Genomic DNA, 12,090 nt, shown 5'->3' with positions numbered 1-12,090 from the left:
GAACAGCATGCTTGAGGGAGGTCAAATTGCCTTTGGAGTGCAAGAACAGTGAGGTGGTGTTTGTATGGTAGAGATGAGCTTTGAGTAGGAGATTGCTAGACAGGAGGAAAGGGAAGAGGCGGACTGCTACAGAGGAGGACAAGAAGGGGCAAGTCAGCTGAAAAGAAAGAGGTCCAAATCAGCATGCCCTGTTTGGAATAGTGTGAAGTTTACAAAAACTGGAAAAAAAATGTTTAGATGTTTAGAATAAAGAAAGAATAGAAAGAGTTAGAGTTATTCAGATGGGGCAGGGACATGTGTTTGGCATCCATTGTTTGGATTTTTTCCCACTAGACAGGGGAATTGACAAAGATATTAAATGGGAGATTAGTCAACTTTTAACCTCTTTGTCATGCAAACACCCAAATATGGTTTGTCCCTACCAACTAAATGGAAATAATACTATTAAACATTAATTTTTCCTAACAGTTCTAGGCTCTTAATGATTACAAAATATAAGAGAGTTTCTCCATTTGCATAAAGCCTCTGTGATGTTCAAGCCAAATTAAAATAGGCTACACATGCTCACATTCATGCATACTGCACACATACACATACAATTCACATGCCCACCTCATTCCAAGGCCCCGTTTTCCACAGGGTCGGACAGGGCACTCTGTTACAAGGCCGGCGGTTCTCAGGACGGTCACCCACACAATACTTGTAGTGCACAGAGCGCTTGGTGCCATCGTGGAGTGGCTGAAAGCAGCGTACAGTGCGAAGCTGGTAGCCAGAACTCCCACAGGTTTTGGTGCAGTGTTCCCACTCTTCTGCCACCCAGCTGTGCGGGGGGGGGGGGGGGGGGGGGTCAAAATTGAACACTGTCACTGGGAAGCACAATGGGTACATTCCTGCACAGCAAAGCCTAGCCATATCAAGTTCTGAGGGATGGGCCACCTAAGAGGACACACTGCAGTTCAGGATGCATCTTCCAAGAGATGGGGTCATCACACAATTAAAAGGTCTTAGAGCTTTAGAACAGTAATAGGACTTGCACATTTATCGCTAATGGCTTAAAGTTTTTCTGTCTCCATGTGCCTTGGGAGCCATCTTTTCTAAAGGATGATCTATAGAGTGGTTGCTGAAACTCACCTTAAGATTGCCATATTTTATTCAGGCATGAAGGTAATTTTTGAAAGTAGCACCAACTCACTCTCAGGTATATTGCTTAACTAACATCTGAAATTAAATAAACCCATCTGATGGTTACCAAGTCAAATGGATTTGGCTACTGCTGCTTGCTCATGAAATCTGTAGAGTTACTCATGTTTTGACACTCCAACTGAGATGACTGTTTCATTTCTACAGAAGTTACTGTGAAGGTGACCTGGAAGAACTGTTCTGTTTAAAACTTAAGATCTTATTGTTCCTGCGCTTGACGAAGAGATGCAGCCGGGCTCAGATAAAACTGCTTCTATGAATGCACCTGATGAAAATATTTTCAAAGAGGCACTTTCAATGAAAGATTTCCCATGGGACATTCTCACAGTCTAGGGTCACTGTCAGTGCCCTGAGCATTTTCCAAATCATTTGTAGAATGGAATATTATTGGCAATTCTCCATTACAGATGGATAACAGTCCTGAAGAATCTGTCACCATTGATTCCATCTGGATAATCAATCTGTCTGGAATGTAACTGAGAAATACTATTTATTTGACCTTTCTATATATATTTTCCCTCTGTAATTTTTTTTTTCTTTCCACATAGTAGGATACTAAAGTAGAACCATGCTAAATCTTTGGTAGTCTTTGCTATTTACAACAGTTTAAGACTGTTCTAGTTTGTCAAACCATAGAATATATTGTGGTAACTGGACTATATTTTGCTTCATTTTGAAGATCTTACTAGTGACTTTCACTTGAAGACAAATTCTGCTTTAGTAATATGCTTTGTGGTTAGATACTTCTGGCTACCTTTATTCCCTTGTGAAATCCCCAAAATGATAATAAAGGAGAAATTTGGTAACAAAGGCAAATAAAATTCAACATAATTTTGGAAACTAAAAAGCATGTGGGAATGTGGCAACTAACAGAGCAGACCTCAGAAGAATGAAGCCTAGGTCTGCAGTATCAGCTAATAAGCAAACTGACTCATACTGCAAGGAAACTGATGGAAAGTCTGTTTGGAAGCAGTTACACTTTTTGATCCTTAACAGTCCTGGGTGACTACCCTTAGCAGAAGATTTGAGGTTTATCCTCAACAGAAAATAAACCGGAATTTTAAATGAGAGACATGGAACATGGCCAATGGGGGAAGAAACTTTATTGAGAACAGGAGCCTATAAAAGTTGTAAGCACAAACAACTTACAAAAGAGCTATAAATACCCTCTGAACAAGATTGATTCTCCTCTATGGAATCTGATTGTTTTGCTAGAAAAGGCCTAGATATACAATTAATTGCAGGCCTTTCAGCAAAATGGCTCAGCCAAATCACTGTGAAACCCACCAGCTAACAAGTTCTGACCATACAAGCATACTTCCAATTAAGTTTTTTTAATATCCCATTCTTATATATATATTAGTAAAAGGTAACCTATGTCAATATTGAAAGCAGTGGGGAAGGGAAAAGAGTGCCTGTGGGTGTGTGGTGGTAAAGGAAAGCTAAAACCTCACATTCCACAATAGAAATTAAAAAAAAAAAAATCAGAGTAAAAGCAAAAACATATTAGAGATATAGAAATAAGTAATTACCAAAAATAAAAAGAAATCTAACAGTTGAAAGCAGTTGGAGAAGGAATTTGGTATAAGCAGGGAACTGTAGCTTTATGTAATAATTCCTACAAAATGATCTGACTATTGAAACCAGCTGTATACATGGCTTTGAGTAAAATAAAAAATAAAATAAAAAAAGTGTAAGAGATTTAAACTTCTATTATTTTGACTGAGGATATAATCATTTAAATAAACACTTACAGTGGATGTGTACATTCCTGAATATTGCACATTCTTCTAATAGGTTTTGGTTTTTTGTTGGCCTCACAGAAGCTGCGATGAACCATTTTATTATCACTTTTCCTACGGCATCCATATTTAGTATATTGGAAACCTGGCAAAGAAAAATACATTTCTTTGGATTAATCACTTTTGAATACTGTCATGTACTCATTCATTCATTCATTCATTCAACCAACAAATATTGAATGCTGGAGGTAAAGCAGTGAATTAAATAAACAAATGCCCTTATCTTCTTGGAGCCCTTGTTTAATACATATTAAAAGTTATTAAAAAGCAATACAATCTGGTTAATGAACTAGACTCTGAATATAGACATCTAGTGTAAGAGGTAAGAAAACTATTAAGATGATATCCATGACATAGGCTTTTCTAGAGCTCTGTAAATATCCTACTATAGAGGGCACCAAAACAACACAGAGGGAAAGGCCTCTAACAGAGCTGGGGAGGGAGGGAAAGCTTACAAGATCATACTTCCTTGAGCAAAGTAAAGTTCAAATATTTTGAATAAAGGGAATGAAACAGAATGACATTCCAAGAAAAGGAAATGACATATAGTACATTGGTTTTATTTTTTTCATTACAGTATATGCATAATATTTTGCTGAACTATTTGAGAGCAAGTTGCAGAAATTCCGATCCTTCTCACTTCTAAATACTATACCATGTATCTCATAACAAGTATATTCTCTAATCTAACCATAACATAATTCTTAAAATCAGGAAATTTAACAAAGATACATTATTACTATCTAATAATAATAGACTATATTCAAATTTTGACAATTGTCTTTATAAAATGTTCTTTATTCAATTTTCTTTCCCCAATTCAGGGTCACGCACTACATGTAGTTGTCCTGTCTCTTTAGCCTCCATCAGTCGGGAAGTGTTTCTGTGCCTCTCTTTGTTTTTCATGGTATTTATTATTTTTGAGACCTACAGGTCAGTTGTTTTGTAAAATGTTCCTCATTTGGGTTTGTTTAATTGTTTCCTCATAATCATGAGGTTTAGGTTATTCATTTTTGACAGTAATACTTAAATGATATTGTTTCTTAGGGCAACACATTAGGATCCTGAAGGATTTTTACCATAGAAATGATAAAAAAATTAAGAAGGTAAAATCTGATTCTGACAAATCTCAGTAACCAGGTATATGATGAGGGTACAAAAGAATGGAGAACTCGAAAGAGAAGTAATGTTGATTTTTAATAATTCACTAAAAACATTTACGCCCCCTCCATTAAAAAAAAATCACTTTAGAAAATGTTCTTCCATTTAAGTTTATAAAACAAATATTTCACCTGGCTATTGTTCTACTATTTACAATTATTTTATTCTCAATTATTAACTCTCATTATTTTAACATCCCTCGCCTTTACTTGCCTGTTGGGGAGAATTCTGCCTAGGCCAGCTCAGTTCTGGAGCATTTGTTTTTCAGGGCTAGGGAAACACTGAGAACAGCTAAATGGTTTTCTCTGGACAGAGGACAGAAAAGGGAAACACTGTAGTGAGTAATGGTATGTACCCTGAAGCCAGGCTACCTTGCTTTGAATCCTGGCTCTGGTACTTACTGCTGTATGATCTTGGGCTAATTACTTATCTTTTTTGGTGCTTCAGTTTTCCCATCAGTGTAATAAGGATTAATAATAGTAATGGTTTCATAGGACCAATGTGAGGGTTCATGTATTGATATATAAAGCATTTAGAAGAACATTTGGTACATAGTCAACATTAGGTAACTAATGACTTTTTAATTATTGAAACTGATAGAAAAAAATACATAGACATGTACGATAACGTGGAGAAGATTAATAGTGAAAACCAAAGGACACTGAGCTTGGGAGCATTTTGGGACTTGAGAAGAATAAAGTCACTAAGAATGCCACTATAATGAATGTGAAACCGAGAACCTGAAAGAAAGGGAGAGGTGGATTTTAAGAAGGTCTATAGCATGTTATGAATGGATTCCTAATCCTCGATGATTCTGAAGCTTCAGGAAAAATGCTTTGTACATATGGTTTGATTGTTATGGTTGATGTTTCTAAGACTGTGGTCTCAACTAGAGAAAAACTATAAGATACAAGCAAGAAGACTGGCTTTTATATGGATTATACTTAAATATAATAAATAAATGTTCGATTGTTACCTCTACCACAGGGTTTAGAACACTGAGACCAGCTCTTCAAAGCCCACTCAAAGGTATCTAATTCTTCCTGGATGACATTGTTGCTGTTGATTGTAGGTACAGAGTCTTCATGGATGATGTACTTATATGTCAGGCTAGAGCGGGTATCATTTTCCTGAGGTATAATCTAACATGCACATGAAATATATGTGTAAATCACCTGACAGATTTTAAATTTTGAGAGAAAAATTATGAATATTTCAGAATAAAAACTTTCAAGTTTTTTCTAAAAATATGTTGTTTCGATCAAATAAAGTGCAAGTGTAAAGTGACATCATCAACATGGCAATGTAAGTCATTTACTGAAAAAGTGTCCTCTGAGAAACAACTAATAAAAGGACAAATCCCACTTGCTTGGATATCTGGAGGTGATAAGAGTCTGGAGAAGGATTCCACAAATGCTGAATCGAGGAAAAAGAAAAAAAAAACTGTAAAAGGTCCCACTAGTCTCAACTCCACCCCCTCACTTGGTCCCATGCAACTTAAGTGTCAGTCACACAGAGGTAGCACAGCTGGGTACCTCCTGCTGCTGATGCAGACCACAGTGGAGTAAACATTTCCTAACACATTCCATAGGACCAACATCTCTCTAATAACAGAGACAGATAAAGACACCACAAGAAAAAATTGCAGACCAATGTCCCTTATGAATATAGATGCAAACATCCTCAACTGAATATTAGCAAACTGAATCCAATAGCAAATTAAAAAAAATACATACCATGATCAAGTGGGATTTATCCAAGATACACAATTGTGGTTCAAAATAAGAAAATCAATTTATGTAATACACCACAAATAACAAAATAAAAGGAAACAAACAAGCATGTGATCATCTCAATTGATGCAGAAAAGGCATTGACAAAATCCAGCACCCCTTCTTGAGAAAAACACATAGAAAATCTAAAATAGAAGTAAACTTCCTCAACATGATAAAGGGCACACATCAGGGAAAAAATAACAACACCGCTAACATCATACCCATTGGTGAAAGACTGTAAGCTTTCCTTCAAAGATCAGGAATGAAATAAGGATGTCCACTGTCACCACTGCTATTCAATATTGTACTAGAAGTTCTAGCCAGAGCAATTAGGTAAGAAAAAGAAATAAGAGTTATCCAATTTGGAAAAGAAGTAAAACTTTTTCTATCTGTTTACACTATATATAGAATATACTGGAAAACCCAAAACAAAGCTTCTAGATCTAATAAATGAAATTAGCATAGAGGCCATGAACAAGGTCAATGCACAAATATCAAGAGTTTTTCTATAGATTATAATGAAAGACTTAAAGAGGAAATCAAGAAAAACTTCCATTTACCATAACAAAAATGATCAAATATCTAGGATGTAAAAGACTAGTTCAAGGAAAACTACAAAACATTGCTAAAAGAAATCAAAGACCCACATATATAGAAAGACATTCTGAGTTTGTGGTCTGGAAGACTAAATATTGTTAGATGTCAAGTCTACCGAAGTGATTTACAGATTCAATGCAATCCCAATCAAAATTCCAACAGCCTTCTTTGCAGGAATGGAAAAACCAAGCAACAAAAATTTATATGGAAGTCTAAGAGCATTCGAATAGACAAAATCAGCTTGAAAGAGAAGAACAAAGTTAGAGGACTCAGACTTACTGATTTTAAACTTATTACCAAGCTACAGTAATCCAAATAGTATGATACTGATGCAAAGTAAGACTTATGGTATTTAATTGAGAGTTCAGAAAGTAACTCTCACATCTATGGCCAATTCATTTTCGACTAGGGTGCCAGTCTACTCAGTGTGGAAAGAATGGTCTCCTTAAAATGATGCTGGAAAAACTGGATATTCATGTGATAGTTTGAAGTTGTGTGGACCCCAGAAGACCATTTTCTTAGAGCTAATCCATTCTTGTCACTGTAAAACCTATTGTAAATGGGATCTTTTGATTAGATTCAGTTATGGGACCTTCCCTTTAGTTAGATCAAATCAGGAAGGCATGACTCAGGGTAGATCTTAATCCTTTTACTGGAGTCATTTATAAACAGAGGAATGAAAGCTACAGACACAGAAAGAAGGTGCAAAGATAGAGAAAGGGGTTCTGGAGGTCAGAGGCTGGAATCAGCAGAGCACAGAGACATGGAAAGAGGCCCCTGAGAAACTGAGAGAGAAGGCCCATGATCAGCAAGAAGCTGAAAGCAATGTGGCCCAGAGGAGAAAGCAGGGATCAGCAGAACCATCATTGAGCTTGCCAGTCCAGGATCACCAGTAGCTGACCACTGGGGACAGAGCTTCACTTGATGCCTTGATTTGGACATTTTCCCCAGCTTTGGAACTGCAAACTTTTAATGTAATAATTCCCCATTATAAAAGCCAATACATTTCTGTTATATTGCTCCCAGGAGCTTTTAACAAATGTAAAAAAACCCATATGCAAAAGAAAGAATGTGAACCAATACCTCACACTATATATAAAAATTAAAATAGATCAAAGATTGAAATATAAGAATCTAAACTATAAATATTTTAGAGGAAAACAAGGGAAATATCTTCAGGTCCTTGTGTTAGGTAATGGTTTCTTAGACTTTACACCAAAAGCACAAGAAACAAAACAAAAACTAGGTCAATGAGATCTCATCAAATATCAGAACTTTTGTTCATCAAAGGACTTTATCCTAAAAGTAAAAAGATAATCTATATAATGACAGAAAATTTTTGGAAACCACATAGTTGATAAGGAGTTAATATCCCACATATATAAAGAAATCCTAAAACTCAGCAACAAAGAGACAAAATAAAATCAATTAGGAAACAGACATTTCTCCAAAGAAGGTATACAACTGGCCAATAAGCACATGAATAGATGCTCAACATTTATTAGCAATTAGAAAAATGCAAATCAAACCTACAATGAGATACCATTTCATACACACTAGAATTACTTGTATGAAAAAACAGAAAATAACAAGTGTTTTAGAGGATGGGTAGACAGAAACTCTCATTGTTGATGGGAAATGTAAAATAGTGCATCTGCTGAGGAAAACAACTGGAAGTTTTTCAGAAAGCTAAGTACAGATTTACCATATGACCCAGTAATGCCACTTCTGAGAACATACCAAAAGAACTGAAAGCAGAGATATGGAAAGATATTTGCATACCAATGTTCCTATCAGCATCATTCCAAATTGTCTAAAGATGGAAGCAACCAAGTGTCTATCAACAAATGAATGGATAAACAAAATGGGATAAATACAAAAGAATATTATTCAATCATAAAAGGAATGTAGTTATGACATATGTGACAACATGGATGGACATTGAAAAAGTCATGTTGTGGGGACCACATTGGGCCAGAGAGAAAAGGAGAAATATTGTATGATCTCAATGATATGAAATAACTTGAATATGAAAATTCATAGAGTCATAAACTAGAATACAGGTTACCAGGGGCTGGAGTGGTAGTAGAAAATGGGGAGTTAATGCTTAGTTGGTAGAGTTGCTGTTTGGGTTACAGAACATTCTGGTAATGGATGGTGGCAATAGCAGCATGACACAGTGGATATAAACACCAAAGAATTATATATTTGAACATGGTTAAAAGGTGAGATTTTAGATTGTATATATCTTACCAGAATAATTTTTTTAATCTTAGAAATGTACAAAAAAAAACAGTGAACCCGAATGTAAGCTATGGACTATAATTACTAATATAAGTATAATAATACTGTTTCATCAGTTGTAACTAAGGTAACCATACTAAAGCAAAGTGTAAATAAAAAGGAAAACTATGTGCATGTGAGGGGCATATAGGAACTCTGAATTTCTTATGCTTTTCTGTAAACCTACAACTACCCAAAAAAAAATTAATTGGAGGAAGCGGACTTGGCCCAGTGGTTAGGGTGTCCATCTACTACATGGGAGGTCCACGGTTCAAACCCCGGGTGTCCTTGACCCGTGTGGAGGTGGCCCATGCTCAGTGCTGATGCGCGCAAGGAGTGCCGTGCCATGAAGGGGTGTCCCCCGCATAGGGGAGCCCCATGAGCAAGGAGTGCACCCTGTAAGGAGAGCTGCCCAGCGTGAAAGGAAGTGCAGCCTGCCCAGGAATGGCCCCGCACACACGGAGAGCTGACGCAGCAAGATGATGCAACAAAAAGAGACATAGATTCCCATGCCGCTGACAACAACAGAAGTAGACAAAAGCAAGAACACACAGCAAATGGACACAGAGAGCAGACAACTGGGGGGCGGGGTGAAAGGGGCGAAAGGGGAGAGAAATAAATAAATAAATAAATAATAATAAAATAAAATAAATGACTTTTAAAAAAATCAATTGGAGGGAAGCAGATGTGGCTCAAGCAGTTGGGCACCCACCTAACACATGGGAGGTCTCGGGTTTGGTTCCTGGTGCCTCCTAAAAAAGACAAGCTGAGAGCTACGGAGACATTCAGGTCCTATGGTCATGGCAGATGGCTCTGGAGTCTGATTCTTTGCCAGTGGGCCCTACTTTGGAATTTGTGCTCCTGAGTATGATTTGGACTCAGATATGACTTCTCTATACATACCTTTTCTGTCCCTTTTATTGAGCCTGTGGTTGGTCCTGGGGTTGGTGTATGCTCAGGAGACTTGAATCTCTGGGCTTCCATGTGCCAGCTGGGCTCTGAGTCTCAGTGGTGTTGCATCACTTACTCTCCAGTTTGTTGGACTTACCTAGGTCAGCTGACAGGGAGATGAGGATGGACAACCACCACACGAAGGAACTGACAAGAGTCAATAGCTGCAGGCACGAGAGTACCATCCACCAGTCATGTGAGACCGAAGACCCCTCTCAATTGAGAGGTGGAGTGGGCATCGCCACCCCAGGTCCTCAGGATGGAGGAATAAATTATGAATTAGGGGTGACTTACTGGTATTCTACTATAGAATTATTGTGACTCTAGCAATGGAAGAAATTATATCATTGACTGGAAATAGTGGCCAAGAGAGTTGCTGAAGGCAGGGAAAAGGAAAGGAAGGTGTGATATGGGGGCATTTTCGGGACTTGGAGTTGTCCTGAATGATATTGCAGGGGCAGATGCAGGACATTATATATCCTGCCATAACCCATTTAATGGACTGGGAGAGAGTGTGTAAATTCAAGGTAAACTATAATCCATGCTGTGTAGCAGTGCTCTAAAATGTATTCATCAATTGCAATGAATGTGCCACACTAATGAAAGGAATTGTTGAAGTGGGAAAAGGGGGCTGGTATGGGGAGTGGGGCATATGAGAACCTCCTATATTTTTTAATGTAACATTTTGTGATCTATTCATCTTTTAAAAATAAATTTAAAATATATTAAAAAGAAAAAAAAGAAAAGAAGACAAGCAAGACAGCAAGCTGATCTAATATGATGATGCAATGAAGAGATACAATGAGGAAACACAATGAGAGATACAAAAAGCAGGAAGTGGAGGTGGTCAAGCCAATGGGTGCCTTCTCATACATGAGAGGTCCCAAGTTTGGTTCCTGGTTCCTCCTGAAAAAAGAAGATGAGCACACAACAAACAGACATGGAGAGCAGACAGTAAGTTGAGTACAAACAATGATGGGGAAGGGGGAGAAATTTTTTAAAATCTTAAAAAATACTTAATTGTAAAAATAATATATCTGATCCAGTCAGAGTGGAAAAAAATCCCTAACACTCCAGTATTCAATTAGGATAAGAGAAAGACCATGCCATAGATTAAGAATGAAGTAGAAATAGGTCATCCCTAACAAAGAGTATAGCAGACCTCACCAGATCAACAGGATGTGTCAATAATTTTACTCCCTCTCAGAACAAAACTGAGAAATCTTTTAAAAAGTTGACATAAAACAAACACCCTACAAATCACCCATGCTCAGAATACAATAAGAATTGTAAGAAGCAGGAAAATGTGACCCATAATCAATAAAAGAAAGTGGCCAATAGAACTGACACTGGAAGACCCAGGATTTAAAGGAAACACTAGACACAATTAGTGAACATATATAGAAATCTCTGCAGGGAAATGGAAACTATTTTAAAAAATCAAAAAGTATACCACATTGTGATTATACAAATAGCCACTGAATATATATACTTTGGAGAGATGGTATGGTGTGTGAATATATTTCAATAAAACTGCTTAATAAATGAATAATAGTGCATAATAGCCAGAAATAGCAGTTACGTACAGCAGGAGAAGCATAGAGAGATTGAGAGATGAAGAATTTTCTTGCTTGTTTATCTGGTTTTTGTTTATTATTATTACTATTATTGAAATTATGAAAATGCTTTCATAATGATTGAAGTGATAAATGCACAACTATGTGATTATACCCAATACCACTGACTGAACAGTAAGTATGAACTGTATGCTTTATTAATATGTATCAACAAAACGGATTTGTTAAAAAATATATCCAAATGGTAATTCTAGAAAAGAAGAGTAAACCTTGCATGAAAAATTCACTTAATGGGCTTAATGTCAGATTGGAGACTGCATAAGAAACAGTGAACTTTAACACAGCTCAATTGAAATTATCCAATTCTGAGAAAAAAAAACTTAAAAAAGAATGAACAAAATCTAAACTTGTGGAATGATATCAACTGACCGAACATATATGTAAATGAGTCCCAGAAGTACTAAAGAGAGAGATGAGGGCAAAACAATTACTTGAAAATATAATGGCTAATTTACCCAAACTTGGTAAAAGACATCAACATACAGAGCCAAGAAGCTCAGAGAATCTCAAGAAGGATAAATACAAAGAATCCAACACTTAAGCATATCATAGTCAAACTGCTAAAAAACAATGAATAAGAGGCAAAATTTTAAAAAGAGAAAAATAACACACTACATACAAATCAGCAATATTAATGATGATGACTTTTCATCATAAACAATGGATTCCAGAAGACAATGCAAA

The 12,090-nt window shown here is 36.6% G+C and overlaps 1 protein-coding gene across 5 annotated transcripts in view; it reads right to left on the bottom strand.

The window, feature by feature from the left end:
* Positions 1 to 12,090, bottom strand: part of ADAMTS3 (ADAM metallopeptidase with thrombospondin type 1 motif 3) — a 316,618-nt gene that overhangs the window by 18,485 nt on the left and 286,043 nt on the right. For all 5 annotated transcript variants that reach the window (XR_009185863.2, XM_058297220.2, XM_058297235.1 and 2 more), the window contains 3 exons: positions 5,140 to 5,305; positions 2,955 to 3,087; positions 613 to 820 (listed from right to left, as the gene is read on the bottom strand). Coding sequence is in view for 4 of the 5 variants with exons in the window: in XM_058297220.2 (XP_058153203.1) it covers positions 613 to 820; positions 2,955 to 3,087; positions 5,140 to 5,305 (507 nt within the window). In the remaining variant the exon portion in view is untranslated. The remainder of the gene's footprint in view (positions 1 to 612; positions 821 to 2,954; positions 3,088 to 5,139; positions 5,306 to 12,090) is intronic.

Source organism: Dasypus novemcinctus, chromosome 1 (genome assembly GCF_030445035.2).
Source record: "Dasypus novemcinctus isolate mDasNov1 chromosome 1, mDasNov1.1.hap2, whole genome shotgun sequence".
NCBI lineage: Eukaryota > Metazoa > Chordata > Mammalia > Cingulata > Dasypodidae > Dasypus > Dasypus novemcinctus.
This window is presented reverse-complemented; position numbering and strand designations above follow the sequence as displayed.